We start from the raw sequence: 22487 nt of genomic DNA, 5'->3' as shown, positions 1-22487 counted from the left end.
TGAGGCCCTGGGTTCGATTCCTCAGCACCACATAAGAAAAAAGAAAAAAGCCGGAAGTGGTGCTGTGGCTCAAATGGTAGAGCGCTAGCCTTGAGCTGAAGATCTGAGGGACAGCGCCCAGGCCCAGAGTTCAGGCCCCACAACCGGACCAAAAAAAAAGAAGAAGAAAAAGATATTTTTTACATTTCTATACAGGATAATTTTCTACCAGAACAAAATCCCTCAATAATTTCCCAGAGTATTGAGAAGTGCTGTGCTGAGATGAAAGGTTTCAGAGCATGGGGGGTGGGGGGTGGGCAGTAACGAGAGGAGGAAGGGAGGAATGACACAATTGAAGAGGGGGGGGCTGGGAAGGTGGCTCAGTGGTAGAGCGCTTGCCTTGCATGCCTGAGACCCTGGGTTCCATTCCTCAGCACCACATAAGCTGGAAGTGGCACTGTGGCTCAGGTGGTAGAGCGCTAGTCTACAGCTGCAGAGCTGAGGGACAGCACCCAGGCCCAGAGTTCAGGCCCCAGGACCAGACCGAGGGGAGCAGGGATTGAATTGGAGGGGCGTGGAGCTTACTAGGCGGGTGCAATACTGCTGAGCCACGCCTCCAAGTCTGTTTTTTGCCAGTTACTTTAGAAATGGGTCTTCTTGCTTGCCACCTGAGTGTGAGCCAGGCCTCAGTCTGCCTACTCAGGCTTCTGTCACGGCTGGATCAGCTGTGCGCCGCCCATCCAGGCCCCTTCACGGAGATGGAGTCCCTGTACTTTCCTGACAGTCCCATCCTGCTCTAAAACATGTTCTCCAATCTCAGACAACCAAACAGGTTGGAGTGATCATAGCCCACATTTGAGAAATCTCTCCTCAGCTCCATCAAAAGGGGCTGGAGGTGTGGCAGACCTGCTCATGTGGGGAATCCCATCTCCAGCACTGCGAAGATTAGGAGCTACAAAACAAATGCTCGCAGACCAAAGTAGCTGGCTTCACATAACACTTAGGATCCACTTAGAAAATGCAGGCCATACAGCAGGCTTTCCAGGCCTGCCTCTGTCCCCATCTGGAGCAGTACCTCTTTCCTGAACTTCTCAGACTTGCGCATGTCCTGCCGCATGGAGTCGATTTTCTGCATGGCCACCTCCATCTCCTCCTCCTTGTCCCGCAGCTGCCGGGTCACCTTCTGCTTCTGGGAGCGGAGCTCTGCCATGCGCTCGTTCAGCTCCGAGAACTCCTGCAGGGCCCGCTTCCGCTGCTGGTGAGCCTCCTTCAGTTCTTTGGTCTGGGATTTCAGTCGTTCTGAAGCTTCCACCAATTGCTGAACAGAAGAAAATAATACAGTTTTTTGTTTGTTTTTGTGATTGTGGGGCTTGAACTCTGGGTCTAGGCGCTGTCCCTCAGCTCTTCAGCTCAAGGCGAATGCTCTACCACTTAAGCTACAGCACCACTTCCGATTTTCTGGTGGTTTATTGGAGATAAAGAGTTTCACGGACTTTCCTGGCCGGGCTGGCTTTGAACCAAGATCCTCAGATCTCAGCCTCATGAGTAGCTACGATTACAGGCGTGAGCCACTAGTGCCTTGCTAATTATACAAGTTTTAAACCTGCAAAGGTCTAGAAAGCTAGGAGCTATTTCCTACTGTAATAAAGAATAACATATTGCCAGGCGCCAATACCTCATACCTGTAACCCTAGCTACTCAGGAGGCTGAGATCTGAGGATCCATGTTCAAAGCCAGTCCTGACAAGAAAAGTCTGCAATCACCAGCAAAAAAAAAAAAAAAATTAAAAGTGATGGAAATGCTGGCTATAGATTATAATTATGTACCTAAGAAAGAACCTACTGGGAAGTTGTAGAGTGCTTGCCTTGCATGCATGTGCCCTGGGTTCGATTCCTTAGTACCATATAAGCAGAAAAGGCCGGAAGAGGCTCTGTGGCTAAAATGGTAGAGCACTATAGCCTTGAGCTGAAGAGCTGAGGGACAGTGCCCAGGCCCAGAGTTCAGGCCCCACAAAAAGAAAGAAAAAAAGAAAAAGAAAGAAAGAGGAAGGAAGGAAGGAAGGAAGGAAGGAAGGAAGGAAGAAGCCTGCCTTCATTTGTTATTTTTGGTGCCAGTCCTGGGGCTTGAACTCAGGGCCTGGGCACTGTACTGGGCTTTTTTGCTCAAGGCTGGCACTCTACCACTTGAGACCACTCTACTTCTGGCTTTTCAGTGGTTAAATGGGGATAAGAGTACCACAGACTTTCCTGCCTAAGCTGGCTTTGAATCACGAGCCCCAGAGGTGAGTAGCTAGGATTGCAGGCGTGAGCCACTGGCACCCAACTGAAAATCTAGCTTCTTGGAATTAGCCCCTTACTTCGCCCCCAGCCACATACACAGCCTGAACCCAGTCGGCTGGGACTGCAGGCTGTGCCACAGGTCCATACCAGGAAAGACCGCACTGCGTAGAGACCAGGGCCCACCCCCCCATTGTGCCTACGTCACCCTCCTGCACAGAGAGGGAGGCACGGACAGGAAGTTCCCAGCCCCCTGGCCCGCTCTGAGAGGCCATGCCACACCGACAAAAATCACTGCGGGTGCCAGGACCACCCGCTGCAGACCATGAGTTCAACCGGACATAATTTAGAAAGCATCAGCGCACTGGTGTGAAGCATGGCGCCTGACGCCTGACAGGGCGCCGTGGGAGGGCTGTCCCCGCCAGTACACAACCGTTTTTCTTGTTGGTTGTGGGGCTTGAACTCTGGGCCTGGGCGCTGTCCCTCAGCTCTTCGCTCAAGGCAAGTGCTCTACCACTTGAGCCACAGCGCCACTTCTGGTTTTCTGATGGTTCATTGGAGATGAGAGTTTCACGGACTTTCCTGCCTGGGCTGCCTCTGAACCGTGATCCTCCGTGAGCCCCGCCCCAGCCCCACGCCACCTTGTGCAGCTCCTCCTTCTCCTGGCGCGCCAGGCGGTGCTGCTTCTCCAGGCCCCTGAGCCGCTGTGTGGAGTCCTCGTGCTCCTGCCTGAGCGCCGCACTGTCCTCCAGCTGCCGCTCCAGCCGGTTCGAATCTGGAAAAAACAAGCCACATTCCAGCCGGGCGCTGGTGGCTCACGCCTGCAATCCTAGCTACTCAGGAGGCTGAGATCTGAGGATCGCGGTTCAAAGCCAGCCCGGGCAGGAAACTCTTATCTCCAATAATCCACCAGAAAACCAGAAGTGGCGCTGTAGCTCAAGTGGTAGAGTGCTCGCCTTGAGCTGAAGAGCTGAGGGACAGCGCCCAGGCCCAGAGTTCAAGCCCCACGACCGACAAAAAAAAAAACAAGCCACATTCCTCTGTATGGGGCTGCATCCTAGCTTGGCTACCCACGGGAAAAGACTTGACAATTATGGGCTGGGAAGGTGGTTCAGTGGTAGAGCACTTGCCTTGCATGCCTGAGGCCCTGAGTTCGATTCCCCAGCACCACGTAAGCAAAAAGAATAAAAGCCGGAAGTGGCGCTGTGGCTCAAGTGGTAGAGCGCTAGCCTTGAGCTGAAGAGCTGAGGGACAGAGCCCACACCCAGAGTTCAGGCCCCACGACCGGACCCAAAAAAAATACTTGACAATTCACACTGTCTTTTGATCAGAGTCTTTTCTCCATTCTGGTGCTGGCACACGCGTCCACCTGCCGGAGTCCTGCCCATATCGCCAGAGGACACGCGTCCACCTGCGGGAGTCCTGTCCATGTCACCAGAGGACACGCGTCCACCTGCCGGAGTCCTGCCCACATCGCCAGAGGACACGCGTCCACCTGCCGGAGTCCTGCCCACATCGCCAGAGGACACGTGTCCACCTGCGGGAGTCCTGCCCACATCGCCAGAGGACACGTGTCCACCTGCCGGAGTCCTGCCCACATCGCCAGAGGACATGCCGGAGTCCTGCCCACATCGCCAGAGGACACGCGTCCACCTGCCGGAGTCCTGCCCACATCGCCAGAGGACACGTGTCCACCTGCGGGAGTCCCCGCTGCGTCACCAGCCCAGTGCTGCCCTTTCTCAGGTGGACTATGGGGACAGTGGTCACTGACTCGGGTCTTTTTCCCACCAGAGTCGTGAGGTTCCTGCGTCCCCAGGAGTTGGCGGCAGCACTGGCCATGTGGGGAGCAGGCTAGAGCAGAGGCTTCAGGAAATTGACAGATAACCAGGAGCAGTAAAAAAGGTGGAGAAATGGGGCTGGGCCGCTAGTCACGGCAGCCCTGGCTCCTCATGCAAGAGGCCAGGTTAAAAACTGGGGACCAGTGGCTCACACCTGTCATCCTAACCACTCAGGAGGCTGAGATCTGAGGATCATGGCTCAAAGCCAGCCCAGGCAGGAAAGTCCGCGACACTCTCGTCTCCAATAAACTGTCAAATGAAGTCTGAAGTACAGCTGTGGCTCAATTGGTACCCTTGAGCAAAAGAAAGCTCAGGAATCCCGCCCAAGCCCACGGCTGGGTGCACGCATGCACTCACACACACACACACAGCCAAGTCAACTGTCAGAGCTAGACAGAGGAAAAGGGAGAGTGCGAGGAGAAAGCAGGAGGACTGCCAGCGCCAGTTAACTATGGCATTTCATCAGGAGAAGCCAGCAAGGCCAACAGTTGCCCTTCCCCTGCAGTACCCTGCAGTACTAGCAGCCGGAGTAATGCGCGCGAGGACACCTCTAATGCCACACTCCAGCCCTTTCTGTGTTGGGACAGGGTCTCACTGTTATGTTTGAACCACAAACCTCCTCTTCATGCTTTCTGCAGAGATAAGATTGCAAGGGCAAGCTACTGCACCCAACTACTAACGGAAATGGGGTTCTATAATCTTTTCCCCTGAAAATGGCTTCACATTTTGGCCTTCCTGAGTAACCAGAAGTACAGATATGAACAACCATGCCTGGCCTTTGGAGACATTAACGGTCAACAGAACACACACCTGCCATTTTATTCTTCAGCCGCTCTATTTCTTCGTTCAGCCTCTTGATTTCCTTGTCCCGGTTTGCACCAACCAGGGCACGTGTGGAGCCATGCAGGGATTGCACGGTCTGGGTGGATTCTAGGGGAGACACAGCGTGAGCGTGGCCAGCCGCGAGTGCCTCCCACACAGCCCGGCCTGTGGCAGCCCACCCCGGCCACTCACCCTGCAGCTTGCGGCTCAGCTCCAGCTTCTCTTGCTCCAGCCTCCGGATCCTCCTCTCGTAAGCCTCGACCTGCAGGCTGCTCTCCAGACCCCGCTGCACGTCTTCGTCTTTGGTCAGAGTGTTGGACTGCATCATGCTCTTCAAGGAGCCCCGGTCGGAAAAACAGCTGTAGAGCAGAGCGACAGGCTCGCCACCCACCCCACCATCACTTCCTGGGGCGAGAGACAGTTTGCAAAGTGGCAAACAAAATGCCTGTGGAAAGCCTGCACTGCGATGGAGCCTGAACAGACCCCAATTGCACAGCTGTCATGCGAGGGAAGCTAAGCCCAGGTCTTCACCCACTCACATGGGAAAGCAGAGGGGGCCTGCCTGGTGGGCTGCAGGCAGGCTGCACACCGCACGGTCCTGGCAGGTGGTCAGGGCAGTGCAGGTTACCAAGGGCTCTGCCACTCATGGCGGGCTCGGGCAACATCTCTGGGCTCATCTTCTTGTCCTGAAGACTGAGCAGCCCTGTGTGGGGCCTGGGCGAGCAGACAAGCTGGCTGCAGCCACACCTGCCCTCTAAGCCACAGGGGATTCTGTCTGCCTAATTCTCGCCTGGGTGCAGGAGCCCTGTTTCGCGGGGAGCGCTTGGTCCTGGGCTGTGCGCAAGCACACAGCTCCGCCACAGAATGTCACCTATCACAGACGCCATCGTACGCCGGCCCTAACTACGTGTGCGTTTCTTAAGAACAGGAAACCTTCAAGGGACCCCACCCAGTCCTCTTGGTAAGATCTGAGCCTTCAGGCACGCACCAACGCGAGCGAGCTCGGGCCGCGCCAGCGGGGGTTGCAGGGCTGGGACAGGCCCGGCAAGGACGTACCTGTCGGTGGTAAAGGTGAAGCCGATGAATGGCAAGTGCAATCCGGAGAAACCTGCGTGAGCACCAGGAGGTAATACTTCCTGCGTGAGAACACAGACACAAATGACACCTACATCCAAACCAGTGAGCAAGAAGCTCCCAGTGTGGGGAGCAGGAGGGCGCTGCCCGGCCGGGCTTCCTGGGGTGCGGGCTGCAGGGGGCCTCGCCAACACAGCGGGCGCAGCCAGGACACGGACGCTGTCAGAAAGAGCACTAATGCAGTAACAGTGATACCAAACTTCTTGTGATTTTCAAGCCTTGCATGTACATTCTTGCTTACAGTTTATACAGTTCTTTGGTTTCCTCAAACACTAAATGTGACTTGATTTGAGAAGAGAAAAACTGAGGTTTCACCAAATGAAAGAAGAAATATCTTTACTACTAAATTTCTCATAGTAACATACTACCATTCACCATGTGCTCGACCTCTCCAACCTCTTAAACTGACCTTGAATGAGTTTGTGGCACGCACGTCTCCTTGGTTGCTCAGGTGTCGACAGGGAGAGACTTGCTCAGACCCCCACAGAGCAAGAGGACACACGCCCACGGCCCTCGCAAAGGGTCTGCCCAGACCTCAGACAAAATGTTTCTATGCTGTGTAAATACCTCTGCTTCTTTTTTTTTTCTTTTCAGTTTGGGTTGTCTTCTTTTATTTGGTACTGGGGATCGAACCAAGGACACTGCGTTTGGTAGGCAACACTTTACCACTGAGCTACAGCCCAGGCCTTTGGTTCTATTTTTTTTTTAGCAAAAGATTGTCTACCCGGAAATGTTTTTTCAAAACTCATCTACAGGAAGGTGCCTTGGGATGCTGGCCAGCTTCCGCTTGCTCAGACAGGTACCTGCCGGAGCACCTAAGGGTCACAGGGGTTCACATGACCATATAGTCGGTCTCAGCTGAGTGGATCTGGTGGCTTCCCACAGGGTGGCGGCGGGCACACAGCCCCAGGGTGGCGTGTTAGCCTGGGCATGTGGCAGGGATAGGGAGGCCTGCCACACCAATGCTGACAAGCCTGGGAGCAGAACTCTGACCTACCGCCCCGAACTCCTGCTATATGAAGACAAATGAACATAACCCCTGCGCTCTTGACAGAGACCAAGGCCATAAACCACCCAGGAATGGTGGCGGGTTCCTGACGCATCTACGGACGCCTGCCTTCATTCATCAAGGAGCCATGCCATAGCTGAAGAGAAGCTCTCACAACAAAGCGTGTGATGCTGCATGGAAAGGTATGGAAAAAAAAAAAAAGCTAAAAGGTTTCAGGTAAGTTCCAAAATAAAGCAGCACTGCCAGGTGCTGGTGGCTCACGCCTGTCATCCTATCTACTCAGGAGGCTGAGATCTGAGGATCACGGTTCAAAGCCAGCTCAGGTAGAAAAGTCTGTGAGAATTTTTTTTTTTTTTGGCCGATTATGGGGCTTGAACTCAGGGACTGGGTGCTGTCTTTGCTCACTTGAGCCTCTTTGCTCACTTGAGCCACTGTGCCACTTCTGGTTTTTTGTTTTTGAGTGTTTAATTGGAAATAAGACTCATGGGGACTTTTATACCTGGGCTGGCTTTGAACCAAGATCCTCAGATCTCAGCCTCCTGAGAAGCTAAGATTACAGGTGTGAGCCACTGGTACCTGGCTGTGAGACTCATCTCCAATTAACCACCAGAAAACTGGCAGTGGTGCTGCAGCTCAAAATGGTAGAGAGGTGGCCTTGAGCGAAATAGCTCAGAGACAGTACCCATGACCTTAGTTCAAACACTATGACGAACCAAAAAAAAAAAAAAAGTCTGGGAGACTCTTATCTCCAATTAACCACCTAAACACCAGAAACAGAGCTATAGCTCCAAGTTGTAGAGAGCTAGCCTTGAGCAAAAAAGCTCAGGAACAGCACTCAGGTGCTGAGTTCAAGCCCCATGACAGATTGAGGGCCAGAGGTAACACTAAAGACCAAGCTGAAGGCTACTGTAAAAGGTACACTTCCATGGAAAGAATTAATGCTTCGGGGCTGGGAAGGTGGCATCAGGCCCTGGGTTCGATTCCTCAGCACCACATAAGCAGAAAAAAAAAAGCCGGAAGTGGTGCTGTGGCTCAAGTGATACAGTGCTAGCCTTGAGCTGAAGAGCTGAGGGACAGCGCCCAGGCCCAGAGTTCAGGCCCCACAACTGGACCCAAAAAAAAAAGCAAAAACCAGAACAGTTTTGCAACCCAGGGATCTGCTAAGAAGCGCCTGCGCCCGACCCTGCTGGTACTCAGGCTGTGGTGAGGGCACAGAGGAGAACGTGACACGTACAATGTTTCTCAGCACGTCGTCATCCACGTCGAAGTTAGACGTGTCCGAGGGACTGCTCACATCCGGAATGTACGGTGCTTCCAGGTTTCGGATATTTTCCCAATTCAGACCTTCAAAGAAGGCATGTTTTTTGAAGTCCTCTATTCCGTTCTGCCCTAGCCGGCGCTCCCTGCTGCAGATCAGTCTCTGAATGAGATCTTTTGCTTCTTCGGAGACGTCTGTGACATGGGAAGGGAACTGAAACCGCTCCTGCGTGAAACCAGCAGATAAGAAGATATGCTCAGCTAAGGCTCAAGCCACGAAGTCCTTATTATTCTGTGGTTACTAAATGCAAATCAAAGCCAGTGAAGGAAGGCAGGGAGGAGAGGAAGGAGGGAGGAAATACTTGGTTGTGGAGAAGAACAAAAAGAAAAAAATTAGAGACTCTTATCTCCAATGCACTATCAAAATCCTGGAAGCATAGCTAAGGCTAAAGTGGTAGAACACTGGTCAGAGGTAAGTGCCCCAAGCCTGAGTTCAAGCCCCAGAAATGGCACACGCCATATACCCATGTGCACACGTACAAAGGGGAAATGAGAAAGGCAACATCAAGGTGAAAAATGGAAAGAGGAAAGAAATGAAGTCAGGAAGGATTCAGGCCCCACTGCCTGAGACCCCTGGTGCTGCAAGCCTGTGGAGGGACTGAGGAGCACGGCGGGGTCCTCGCAGTGACTCTGCGCCTCCCACCCACCCGGCTCCTCACTGCGCACAGGTCCCTGTCTCCCAGGTCGGAGCCTCCACCAGCCCTGGACGCCACCGCCCAAGGCTCTAATGCGCTTACCCTCTCTGCCCCGCCAGGCCTAACCTCCATTGTGTCTGCCTGACCTGACCTGACCTCCCCTCCCGCAGGCCTGGCCGGCTTCTAGAAGAGAGAGCGAGAGGGTGCAGCGGCTTACTTCGTGGTTCATGATCTTCCCGTAGGTCTCCACCAGCGACTCCGCGTAGAAGGGCGTTTCTCCGTAGAGCATCTCGTACACGCACACCCCCAGGGACCACCAGTCGCACTCCGGCCCGTACTTGCCCATGCCGTCCTCCATGGCCTGCAGGATCTCCGGGGAGATGTAGTCGGGGGTGCCCACCGCCACGGACGACTGAACCTGGGAGGGAGGGTCGCAGGGCTCTGAGCTCCCAGCATGGACACCCAGCCGCCGGCCTCAGAAAACGACCCAACCACGGAAAGAAGCAGGATGCTCAGGACTGGGGACCGGATGACAGAGCTGGGCGCGGCGGGCCCCTCTGGCAAGCCCAGGGCTTGGCAGGCTCAGGCAGGGAGAGCTTGAGTTGGGGCTGGCCATGCTGGCCTGGCTTGGGGACAAGTCTGAGCCAGGCCACTGGGTTCGGCCAGGTGACAGCCGGTGCCCACAGCCCTTGAGAGGAAGTCTAACTGGTGAGGAACTGTGTGCCTCAGGCTCTCCACCCTCCTCCGAGTGAGGACGGGGTCCTGCTAGGGAGGGAGCCAGCCTTGACGCCTGCTGCAGCACTGGTAATGACCTAGTGCGGGGGCTGGACACGCAAGGCCTGCACATGACCACGTCCACATGAGGCCCACACATGACCACGTCCACGCGCACACAGTGAGAGGGGCCGGACACTCGAGGCCCACACATGACCACGTCCACACGCACACAGCGCAAGGGGCTGGACACGCAAGGCCTGCACATGACCACGTCCACACGCGCACAGCGCGAGGGGCCGGACACGCGAGGCCCACACATGACCACGTCCACGCGAGGCCCACACATGACCACGTCCACACGAGGCCCACACATGACCACGTCCACGCACGCAGTGAGAGGGGCCGGACACGCGAGGCCCACACATGACCACGTCCACGCGAGGCCCACACATGACCACGTCCACGCACGCAGTGAGAGGGGCCGGACACGCAAGGCCCACACATGACCACGTCCACACGAGGCCCACACATGACCACGTCCACGCACGCAGTGAGAGGGGCCGGACACGCGAGGCCCACACATGACCACGTCCACGCGAGGCCCACACATGACCACGTCCACGCACGCAGTGAGAGCGAGGGGCCGGACACACAAGGCCCACCCATGACCACATCCACACATACACAGACACGGTTACACTTCACAAACACTTCCCCAGTAGGAATTTCCAACTCTCCCCTAAGGGATTCATTTTCTCAGTCTGCATAATCAACGTGGTTTCCTTATGACGCGTCAAGCGGAACGTTTAACCCCCTCCACCTACCCCGAGACCAGCCTCCAACAAAATACCTACAGTTCCATCGTCGTTCATCTTCAAGCACGAGCCGAAGTCAGCCAGGCGGATGTGCCCATTCACGTCCAAAAGGACATTGTCAGGCTTAATGTCTCTGTTGGTGAGCAAAGCAGACGTGAGTGAGCACCGGGGGCCGATGCCTTCCCAAGTACTGGTTCAACAAGCTGCGTGATTTGCAATGGCTGTGACTCGCAGGGAGTCTGGCCACCGCACCATGCACCACCACAATCTCAGACTTAATTCTATTTCGCCAGCCGGCAGAGCACAGATGGCAGGAAAAAGGGAGAAAGCAGAGGGACATCTAGAAAAGTCCGCCTCAGGTTGCGTGTCCTGAGGCCTGCGGCTGAGTGTGCTCACGGTGACGCTGATGGCAAACCTAGGAAATCACGAGATCCCAAAGCGTGACCACTGCACGGGATGTCTGATCCCCGCACTGACCACCAAGTGGTCTCACCACCAGGGGAACGCGGGGGGCGGGGGACCCAAGGGTCTGGGGTACCCATGGAGGGGGGGTCACATGAAGGAGTTAAGTCCTCATTTTAACCCACTGTCTAACAGAGAGCACGTGCGCAGAAAGACACCAGCACCACAGGCCTGTGGGTGGAAAAGATGTCAGTCTAGAAAGAGCGGCCAACGCCTACACTGGTAGATGGAGCTAGAGAAATCTGGGCAGGGTGGGGCAGGGACTGTGCTTTTGGGTAAACTCTGCACAACATCTGGACTTTTGAAAACCACAAAGTCTAAAGGTGGGTGGGAGGTGTGGCTCAGGTGGTACAGAGCCAGCCAGTGAGTGAAAGCAAGTGTCAGATACCAACTCAGTCTTGGACATTAATAAAAAAAAAAAGTGAAGCGAGGGGAGGGGTGACACTGTCCAAAAAAGACATGTGCTCCTTCCCTGACGCGCATCACTGTAATGCCTCTGCACACACCTTTATAACAACAATTTAAAAGGTTTAACTCAAAAAATAAGAATAAAAAAATGAAACTGAGGGGCTGGGAAGGTGGCTCAGTGGTACAGTGCTTGCCTCGCATCCATGAAGCCCTGAGTTTGATTCCGAAGAATCACATAAAGCAGAAAAAGCCAGAACTAGCACAGTGGCTCAAGTGGTAGAATGCTAGCCTTGAGCAAAAGAAGTCTAGGGACAGAGCCCAAGCCCTGAGTTCAAGCCTCAGGACTGGCAAAAATAAAAGGAAAGAAAAAGAAAATTAAAAAAAAAGAGAATAAGATGCAAAGATCATGGTTTGAGGCCAGCCTAGGCAAAAAGTTAGAGAGCCGCCAATCTCCACAAATAAACCAGGCATGGTGGTGTGCCCTGTGATCCCTACAGGACAGAAAACGAGGAGGACTGTGCTCCAGGACCCAACTGAACAAGTCAAGCAAGAAAGAACTAGGGAAGGAACTCGAGTGGCGGAGGAACTCAGGACAAGGTCAAGTTAAAACTTCAATACCACAAAAAATAAATTAAAAAAAAAACCAGTAAAAACAACAAAAAAGCGCAACAAAATCTGTTTTCCCAAAATTACTTCGGTCAAGACAAAAGTAGACCAGCTCCCTCCGCCCCTGCCAAAAACCCAAGGCGAAGATCACCGATGCCTCTGTCTCTAAGGAGAGGATGGTTTGGGGAATAGCCTCCCTGGAGGGGGGCTAGGGAGGGAGAACAGAGGGGTGGCACCCCACACCCTTGCAGGGAGCCCCCCATTTCCAGTGCAGAGGGAAGCCCCTCTTCCCGGGAGGCGGCTGCTGCAGGTGGAGGACAGGGAGGTGAGTGCCGGGAGGGGAGGGGTGCGAAGGGAGGTCGAGGCGGCCTGAGGCCCGCGCCTGGGGGACGCGCGGGACGCACCTGTGCACGTAGTGAAGCTGGTGGATGGAGTCGATGGCCAGCACCATCTCCCCAATGTAGAACCTTGCCATGTCTTCCGGAAGCTTGTCTTCAAACTTGCTCAGCAGGGTCAGCAAATCGCCACCAACGTAGTAATCCATGACCAGGTACTAGGGTTGAAGGAGAGCAGGCAGACGCGCGCAGTGGAAGCAGCCCACGCTCCCTGCCCCGTCTGCCCGCGCCACCCGCTCGCCTCACGGTGCTGCCGCGCTTTTCTTCTTTTTGGGGGTCAGAGGTAACTGGGGGGGGTCTGAGTTCAGGGCCTTGTGCTTACTAGGCAAGCACTCTACCACTTGAGCCATGTCTCCAGCCCTGTTTTCTCTTTTTTGCTTAGTTTTTCAGCCTTGCCTGGGCGCTGCCCCTCAGCTCTTCAGCTCAAGGCTAGTGCTGTACCACTTGAGCCACAGCGCCACTTCCGGTTTCCTGAGTGCTTAATTAGAGATAAGAGTTTCACAGACTTTCCTGCCTGGGCTGACTTTGAACCATGATCCTCAGATCTCAGCCTCCTGAGTAGCTAGGATGACAGGCGTGAGCCCTGACGCCCAGTTCATGTTCCTCCTCTTAAGGCTTCTCAGCATACTGAGATGAAGACTGCACTAACTTCTTGTTCCAGCTGGCTGGACTGAAGTAGCTGTGATTACAGGCATGAACCACCATACACATCATGTAGCAACTTAAGTTATTCACGTGGCAGAGAAAGCACTTCAATAAAAAATACATATTTATGGGCTCAGAATGTGGCTCACTGGTAGAGTGCTTGTCTAGCACGCATGAAGCCCTGGGTTCCATTCCTCAGTACCACATACACAAAAAGCTGGAAGTGGTGCTGTGGCTCAAGTGCTAGAGTGCTAGCCTTGAGCTAAAGAAGCTCAGGGACAGCGCCTTGGCCCCGAGTTCAAGCCCCAGGACTGGCAAAAAAAAAAAAAATCAGGAAATACATATTTCATCTGGAAAGGCTGAAAGTGCTGTGGTTGGAGAAAGTCTTCCGAGAGCTACTGAGCAAACACAGGAGCAGGACCCACAGCCCTCATCCCTGGAGCTGAGGCCTCTGGGCCAGCGTCACAGGGTGCTGGTGCTGAGCAAGGCGGCAGCAAGGGGGGGGGGGGCAGCATCTGCTCACGAGAGCACCGGGAGGGCGCCTGGGTAACGTGGCCAGCGTCACAGGGTGCTGGTGCTGAGCGAGGCGGCAGCAAGGGGGGGGGGCAGCATCTGCCCACAGCACAGGGAGGGCGCCTGGGTCAAGCACGAGTAGCCCCGCCCACCGGTGTGAGCGTCACCTAGAAATCTGCTGGGTGTGGGGCTCACACTTTAGCAAGAGGTACTGGATGCTGGAGAGAATAGGATCGTGGTCAAAGGTCAGCTAGGGAAAAAACAGCAAGACCCATCTCAAAGATGGAGTTGGGAGCGGTGGCTCCCACCTGCACACTCCTAGGAGGTGTAAGTTGGGCAACTGCAGTTTGGACTAGCCTGGGGAAGGCCCAGGGAGCCCACACAGGGCTGAGGCGGCAGTGGCTGTGTTCCTGCGTGGGCCTGCCGGGCAGCTGCATTGGCAGGAGAAATGAAGCCTGCCGAGGCCCGGCCGGCCACACCCAGCCTTTCAGGTTTAGGACACCTGGAGGGTCCCAAGAATGAAGTCCCACACAAAGCCACCACTCGCAGCCTGAGACCAGCGCCCGCGCCCTGCACTTGTAAGCTATTGTCATGTGTGAGGAGTGTGCACACGGGCAGCCCAGTGTCCTCAAGGCACTGTGAGAAGCCGGCGCCTGGGGAGGCTGGAGGGCCCGTGTCCTCCGATGGCACCACCTCGTGCTTTGTGATGGAGGTAACATCCTGCCCAAGCTGGCTCTGAATGGCGATCCTCAGATCTCAGCCTCCTGAGTAGCCAGGGTTACAGGTGTGAGCCAACAGTGCCTGGCAACTCTTTCTTTTTTGGTGGCATTATTGGGGTTTGAACCCAGGGCCGCACATTCATGCTTGGCTTTTGTGCTCTCAATGGAGCCACACCTCCATTTCTTTTTCTTTATTCTTCCCTCCCCTCAGGTCTCCTTCCCTTTCTTCCTTACGTGAAGTTAAGTTCTGCTGTCTCAATTCTCAAGTGCTGGGATTATAGACACACCCCACACCCCACACACCACACACCATTTGTCCCTCTCCCTGGTGGGGATGAAGGCAGGGCAGACAAGCACCCCAGCACAGAGCCACGGCCCCGCCCCAGTTTCCTTGTAATGCAATTTGAGTTAACAAACATTCCAAATTCCCGTTTATTTAAATGTAATATACCCAGAGAACAAAGTAACCCACAAGCTGGAGATTAGCTCACGGAGATCCTCAGCTCTCTCTAGCCACACACACGCTTTCAGCACCTGCCCCTTCTACGTTCTATTTCTTAAGGAAGTGCACAGGGGCAAAGGCATGGCAAGGCCGCAGAGGCCACGTACCAGGTAGTTCTCGTCCTGGAAGGCATAGTGCAGCGCCGTGATCCACTGGCTGTCCCCGTTCACCAGCACGTCCCGCTCTTCCCGGAAGCACGCCGTCTGTGAGAGAGCGGGCAGTGAGTGCCCACCAGGGGCCCAGGACAGCGGCCAGACCTCCTGCTGCGCAGAGGCTGTGCAACACGCACACGCGCACACACACACGCGCATGCACACAGACACACACACACACACACACACACACACACACACGGCCTCTAGCAGCTACGAGGCCAAGCGGCTCTGACTGTCCCCTCGGGGCTTGGGCCAGGGCACAGGCCACCGGAGCACAGATGCCCTTCCTCCCCCAGGGCCATCTCCGTGGCCCGCACCTCCGGTCCACTCCCTTGCTGCCTCTCTGCGCGATCGGCCTCCTGTGTCCGGGACGTGGACACCTGGCCTCACGGAGTCAGGCCGCCCCTGGTGGCCAGGTGCGCACAGAAAACCTCCTCTAGCGGCCGGGTAAGGACATGCCTGCGAGGCCCGGGCCACAGCACAGGGTACGAGAGACGGAGGTCCGCGCATGCACGTGCGCGGCTCAGGAGGTTTGTGTTTGTGGCAGCCCCAGCGGCAGCTACCACTCTGCGGTGGACAGCTCACCTGCTCAGTGTGGCCGGCCTGAGCCCAGGGACCAAGGGTGGGCTGGTGGGAGGACGGCAGGGGGCATGCAGACCCCAGGCAACCGTGGCCCGATGTTGACACTGTTCCCTGAGGGGCGTGCATGCAAGGGAACCACTGTGGGAGTGGAGCTCCCACCCCCGGGGCAGGCCTCAAGTGCCGCAGGTTTCCAGCCCACCTGAACCTGCGCTGAGCTCTCAGGTTCTACGTGTAGCAGATGCCGACCAGGAGCCCAACAGAAACCAAGAGGCTGCGCCGGCAGAGGACTGACCCGGCTGCCGGGAAGCCGGCCTGTGCGCGGAGGCCGGCAGCCTTGGGCCACCGTCCCTTCCTCGCACATAAACCTCCAGTAATGGGGCTTGAACTCAAGGCAAGAATGGTCCTGCGTGGCCTGTGTGCTCAAGGCTGGTGCTCTACCATGTGAGCCATAGCCCCACTTCTGGCTTTTTCTGATTAGCTGGCTCTCCATTTTTGCTCATTCTGGCACCATCCCTCCCCCACACTCACCTCCGCTCTCTTGAGCATCTCCCACTTGTTAAGGATTTTCATTGCATAAATTCGCTCGGTGCTCTTCATCTTGACAACAGCAACCTAGACCACAAATGTGAGTTTCACAAAAATGTAGCTCATGAAACAAAACCCTTGCATACTTATTGCTACGGTGGAATCCTAGCCGCCTGGGACCCCAAGGAAAGTTTTCTACATAAAGGTTGCCCTGGTCAGCGAAATTTGACTTTAAACACACACCACGTGAAAACCTCCATCAGCAATGGGCTCCTGGGCTCACCCACTCTACCCAGGGTACATCTGGAGATGTTCACTGGAAACAAACCTGATAGCTGAGCGCCATGGCTCCCGCCTGTAATCCCAGCCCCTCAGGAGGCTGAGACCTGAGGATCATGGTTCACAGCCAGCCAGGGCAGGAAAGGCCATGAGACTCTTCATCTCCAAGAAACTACCACAAAGCTAGTGTGGCGCTCAAATGGTGGAGCGCTCACCTTGAGTGGAAAAAGCCAAGTAGAAGTGTGAAGCCCTGAGCTGAAGCCCCAGTACTGGCACAACAAACCCTTGACTTCCCCCAGGGCTCCTGGCGAGCTCGGTGCACTGTCCACGCCCTTCAGGGCCCATCTCTGCTCCAGCCAGCCCCGAGGCACAGGGAGAGCCAGCCATCTTGTGCTTGCCGAACAGGAGTGGGGACTGTGTGGCCCGCAGGGACTTGGGCCTCAGTTTCCAAACCACAGCCTGAGCTAGTATCATAGGCTTGGTGTGCTTGGCGAGGGCAGGCGCCTTCTGCGGTCAGACTTGGTGGCCAGCCAGTCCTTGAAGGCCATCTCTAACGCCACCTCTTCCAGCACAGCCTCCCGGCTCACTCGTAAGCAAGGTCCTGCCCTGATTATGGGAGTCACGTCTGCTGTGACACCATGGCTGCTCTGTGACAGTGACTTGAGCCCTTGGTGGCCCAGCACCCGGTCAGCACATTTGTACACAGCATCATCAAACAGTTCTTAGATGGGAAGCCTGGCTTTCTGCCTTTCTAAACACCCCATGCAAGTCCAGCCCACCCCCAAGGAGCTGTGGGCGTGTCGTGGCAGTGCCGCCTGCTGGAGAGGCCTAAGCAGCCCCTCCGGCCCCTCCTTTGGTCTCCGGATCCTGACAGTAAACTGTGTTAGCAGGAGCAGGGGTGGGATGTAAGGAGCAGTCCCTCTTTGGCTTCACCACACTTCTGTGGTGGTCAGGCCTCGGCCTGCCGCCCTGACGGCAGCCCAAGCAATGAGGGCACAGACACCTCAGAGCCCTGCCCAGCAGGAGGCGCCCTCCCCGTCCTGTCCAAACGCCTGGCTTACCAACTAGCCACGCTAGCACAGGCCCAGGTGGGTATGAGCGGCTTCCCCGCCCCCTCCCCGTCAGCTGTGGGCCACCTCAAAGCCACGCAGCGCGAGTGGGCTGGCCACGGGGGCGGAGCTGGGTGTCTGCAGGACTACATGGAACACATCCAGAGCTCCATCTCAGATCGAGGCCCAGGTCCTCACAGAGGTGGAGGGTGTGGGTGCTGGGGCGGTCCAGGGGCGGCAGCAGCTGCAGGAGCGTGAGCAGACCAGGCCCAGAGGCTGTGAGGACCGGGCACTGAGGCCAGGCCGTGGGAACAGTGAGGACACAGGTGGATGGCATGGGAGAAGGGGGCAAGACAAAGGGAAAGGGGCTTCGAAGCCGAGAAAAGCCTTTGAGAGGCCTGGGCTAAGCCCCCAGCACCATAAAACGAGTCACTGTGAATGCAAGCGTGCCAAGGACGCTGCAAAAACGTGCAGTGGAAACGAGGCTGAGGCCAGGCAAGAAGGCCGCACGCAGCTCCCTGGGCCCTGCCACTGGAGCTCGGGCTCACAGGGCTGCTGACTGCAAGCGCACCACACCACCCCGCGGAAGATCACTCGGCACAGCCAAACACCACGCTGGCAAGACAGCTTTCCCTTCCTTCTCTTGCATTTTCTGCTTGTGGCCACCTGCCACCCCACGCTTGGGTGGCATGTCCCTCCCCGTCCCGCAGCTCCTGCAGCCAAGGCGGCTGGGCGCAAGGCAGGGGCGACCCGCTCATCTCACCCAGGAAGCAAAGGCTCTGCACGGAAGCTGCCGGAACCTGAAAGCCTTTCTCTGTCCTCTGACACCAAAAGCCGCCTGACCAGCCAATGAGCTACTCACCACCCAGGGGGTGGGTGCATACGTACGCGCATGCGCCAGGGTACTGGGCTTGAACTCACCAGGGCCCTGAGCTCTCTCTCCCTCCCGGGAGTTTTGCTCCCAGCTGGTGTCCACCTGTGAAGCCTGGGGAGGGCTGCAGTTCTGGTTTTTTGTTTTTGTTTTTGTTTTGTCGGTTGTGGGGCCTGAACTCTGGGCCTGGGCGCTATCCCTCAGCTCTTCAGCTCAAGGCGAGAGCTCTACCACTTGAGCCACAGTGCTACTTACAGCTTTTTCTGCTTATGTGGTGCTGAGGAATCGAACCCAGGCACTCTACCACTGAGCCACCTTCCCAGCCCCCCAGTTCTGGCTTTTTGCTGGTTAATTGGAGACTTATCTACCCGGGCTGGCTTAGGACCTTGGCCTTCAGCTCTCAGCCTCACGAGTAGCTAGGACTGCAGGCGTGAGCCACAGGAAGTCTCTATTTTACGTAGAACTCAAGGTTTCCCTCTGTGGTAGACCCCAAGCAGGCAGGGAGCACCCCAAGCCCCGCCTCAGGGTGAAGAGAACAGAGGAAGGTTCTCCTACCTCACCGAAAGCGCCTCTTCCTATGACTTTGATGATTTCAAAGTCTTCGCGGTGAAGCTGCATCTCCTTCACCAGCTGTGTAAATGGTTTCGCTGTCAACAGAAAGAAGAAATGAATTAACAAATTAATGCTATCTTAAAACTCGACTGAGATTTTCCATGGTACTGGTCTGAACCCCAGGCTTCTGGTTTCCTGAGTCACATCTCCAGCCCTTTTTGCTCTGGTTGTTTTTGAGATGGGATCTCCTGTTTTGCCGGAGCCAGCCTGGACAGCCTCCGGCTGTAGCTGGAACACCACGGGTGTGACACCACACCCAGCTACTGACTTCACACAGGGTCTTGCAAGCTTCTGCTCATGCTGGCCTCTAATAAGGATTCTTCCAATCTCTAGCTAGGATCTCTGTAGCTAGGATCATAGATGAGAGTTACTGACACCCAGGTAAAATACTTTTTACATAACATCTACTACGGTGGGGAACCGCTGGCTACTCAGGAGCTGAGATCTGTGGATCTCATTCAAACCCAGCTGGGGCAGGAAAGACCTAAAAAGCTGGAAGTTGAGCTGTGGCTCCGGGTTGTAGAGCACTAGCTTTGAGCAAAAAAAGCTCCAGGACAGCACCCAGGCCCTGAGTTCAACACTGCCAACAAATAAATCTTTACTATCAGAAAGGCTTTAGAAGTCTGTATTTATGCTAATTTACAGATATTTATCAACAACTACACTATTATGAGAGATACAATGGAGGGTTGGGGGGAGGGAAAGTGGAGAACAAGTTCGACACGAAATATAGTCACTACCTTATGTATATAACTATAACCAATCTGTACATCACCTTGACAATAAGATTAAAAAAACAAATACAATTACTCTTACGGGAAGAAACTCAAAGGCGTAACTTCTGAATATTTAAAATGCCCTAAGACAACAAGTCCCAGGAAATGGCAAGGCGTTTGTTGCGGTTGTGGGTGGTAGTGTTTTTGTCTTTTAGAGGGGCCCCACGGGGAGGGAACCTATGCTAGTCAGTGTACACTGCAGAAAATGAAGCTTGTGGGCAGAGGCTAGAGAGGGAAACTGGGTGGAAGTGAAGGAAGGGATGACACTGTCCAAAAAGAAAGTTACCCGGTCTGCCTGACAGGAAACGGTAACCATTCTGTACAACACCCCGTCCCAACAATGGAACAACTAACTACAATCGCTACAAAAACATGCTGAACCTCTTCCCATCTCCTGGTCCGCACCAGCGTCACCCACGGAGGCTCACGGGAAGGCTGACCTGTCCTCGAGGACAGCTCTGCCCAGTAACAGTGGAGCACGCAGGAGCCCCGGGCCGGGGCAGGAGACTCCCCGCAGGCTGCCCCCACAGGCTGCCCGGGCAGAGCGGCTAGTGTCCATGCACCCAGGAGGGCCCGTGCTAGACACACAGGCCCTGGTCCTGCACTCCTTGCACTGACTCGAGTTCGTGCTTGTGCCCATTTTACAGATGAGGAAACGGAGCCAGGTTTCTGTGGACAATGTACTAGCGGTGCAAGGCCCCCCCCCCCCCCCCAAAAAAAAAGTGACATGAGGAAACAAGGTCTTTAACAAGGGAACCGAGTTAAACTGGGCTCACAGACCAAAGTAGGCGGGGTCCTAAATCCAGTAAGGTAAGGGGGGAGACGGGAGTTGCATGAAGAAGGGTGTAGGGGAGAAAGCAAAAGGGAAAGAGACCAATCAGCCAGAACACAGGCACCTGAAACAGGAAGGTAGAGAGCTCCCGAGACTGTGGCTCAGCCCAGCATTCCAGACTACACAAAACACCCAACATCCACACCTGTTAGCTATGGTGCAAAAAGCACAAACCACACAGAAGCATTCAAGGAAGTAGAAGCGAATCCCACCTATGATGATGCCGTCCATGCGCAGCTCAACTCCGTCATCTCCATGCTACATCTGCTCTGCTTTGGAAATCCACATTTCCATTTCTGTATTACATGATAGTTGGTCACTGAACTGACAGACCACAGCGAGTACTGAGCATACATTTCCTTCCGAAGATGATTTTGGGGTGAGTTTGTAATGGGTGTTCTCATGCCTGATGATTTCAGGGTGAGATCTGAGGAGATATTCCCCAAAGGTCCCTAATGTCCCACGGACGCTGGGTCGCAGTGAGTCCCCCCGGCTGGCGGCACGCCGGCTGCGTGTGTGCAGATCCACTCCCGGCTCCCAGCCAGGCTGGTGACTACTGTATGGCCGCCCCCTGCTGTGATGACCACCCGTGACCACTGGAAACGCCCTTCCTCCACCGTAAACAGGTAGGGAGCGGCACGTTTCATCTCAACCGTGCTAAAACTACTTTTTTCTTTTTGGTGTTGAACATGGAATCCAGGGCCTCTGCTTTACCACATGAGCTACATTTCCAGCCTGTTTTCGTTTCTGAGCTAGAGTCTTACTAAAAACAGCCTGGACTGGCCTCCAGCTCATGATCCTCCTGTGGCTACCTCTCGAGAAATGGGGTACAGGAATACACCACCACACCCTGGGAACATTAGTTTCAACAAAATTATCTCAATAAAGCCGACTGGCAGGTGATAATGACAATTTGCCTTGTGAAGGTTAAAATGTATTTGTGACTTTAAGTATCACTATTACACAATACTGTGAAATTTATGTAATCACCTAATCTCAATTAAAAAAAGAAAGGAAAAGAGAGAAGGGGTGGGTTAGGAGAGCTGGGTGACAATGTTGTCAGACACTTCGTATTCAAGTACTGTTTTGTAGGATGGGAACTTCTTTGGACAACTACTTCAATAAAATAATAATTAAGAAAAACTGATTGGTGGGTCTGGAAAGGTGGCATAATGGTAGAGCGCTTGTCTTGCATGAATGAGGCCCTGGGTTCAATTCCTCAGCACCACATAAGCAGAAAAAGCCGTAAGAGCGGCTGTGGCTCAAGTGGTAGAGCACTAGCCTTGAGCTGAAGAGCTGAGGGACAGCGCCCAGGCCCAGAGTTCAAGCCCCATGACCAAAAAGAAACAACTCTGGGTCATTTTATTAAGGCTCAGAAAGATGATCAACTCATAGTAGATCTGATACGCAATCTTATTTTCTCTTTAGTGGCTTTAAAAACTATTTAACCCTTTATTCCACCTGTTGTGTATTTTATAATCAACAAGAGGGGCCACTTTAATTCCACGTTTATCTGCTCTGTGTCCCCACCAGGGAGGAGAGGCTGTGCACCGTGGGCCCCCAGCAAGCTCCAGCTTTCACTTAGATCAAGTCCTCTAGCAGCATGCCATCTTAGAAAAGCCGCTGGCTCCTCAGCGAGTAGATTTCCTGGTGTCTGCTCCGCAGCTGGGGTCAGAGGAGGCCCCTGTTCCAGGGCTGCCCAGCATCCTCTGCCATCTGGCTCCTTCCTCTACTCTGCCTTCCCTCTTCTCGCTGCTCACACATCTCCGCAGTCTTGGCGGGCGTGTGCGGACACGTGGGTTTATCAGAACCAGTGTGGACAAAAGAACTTTGGAAACACAACCCAGACCAGAGCTTGAAAAGATAAACTGCGAGACTCAGGGCTGGGCCCTGACTTTTTTAACACTCAGTATTTCTAACAGTTCTGAGGCCACTGTAACAGCAGAGTTGGACAACTGAGAGCAAATCAGCTAAAACTAGAGGAGGAGGCGGCTGCGGCGGCGGCGGCGGCGGC

At 54.8% G+C, this 22487-nt stretch overlaps 1 protein-coding gene across 1 annotated transcript in view; it reads right to left on the bottom strand.

Annotated features, from left to right (window-relative positions):
* The window catches only part of Cdc42bpb (CDC42 binding protein kinase beta (DMPK-like)), a 51442-nt gene extending 32547 nt beyond the window's left edge, over window positions 1–18895 (bottom strand). Inside the window, exons 1-12 of the mRNA XM_013012940.1 lie at window positions 18809–18895; window positions 16058–16141; window positions 14900–14995; window positions 12423–12571; window positions 10582–10675; window positions 9228–9428; window positions 8293–8541; window positions 5972–6051; window positions 5108–5274; window positions 4904–5023; window positions 2897–3030; window positions 1055–1297 (exon numbers count right to left, since the gene is read on the bottom strand). Of these exons, the coding sequence (XP_012868394.1) occupies window positions 1055–1297; window positions 2897–3030; window positions 4904–5023; window positions 5108–5274; window positions 5972–6051; window positions 8293–8541; window positions 9228–9428; window positions 10582–10675; window positions 12423–12571; window positions 14900–14995; window positions 16058–16141; window positions 18809–18871 (1680 nt within the window). The 5' untranslated portion in view covers window positions 18872–18895. The remainder of the gene's footprint in view (window positions 1–1054; window positions 1298–2896; window positions 3031–4903; window positions 5024–5107; window positions 5275–5971; window positions 6052–8292; window positions 8542–9227; window positions 9429–10581; window positions 10676–12422; window positions 12572–14899; window positions 14996–16057; window positions 16142–18808) is intronic.
* Between the last annotated feature and the right edge of the window lie 3592 nt (window positions 18896–22487).

The sequence above is a fragment of the Dipodomys ordii genome, unplaced genomic scaffold, assembly GCF_000151885.1.
Source record: "Dipodomys ordii isolate 6190 unplaced genomic scaffold, Dord_2.0 Scaffold2, whole genome shotgun sequence".
Taxonomy (NCBI): domain Eukaryota; kingdom Metazoa; phylum Chordata; class Mammalia; order Rodentia; family Heteromyidae; genus Dipodomys; species Dipodomys ordii.
This window is presented reverse-complemented; position numbering and strand designations above follow the sequence as displayed.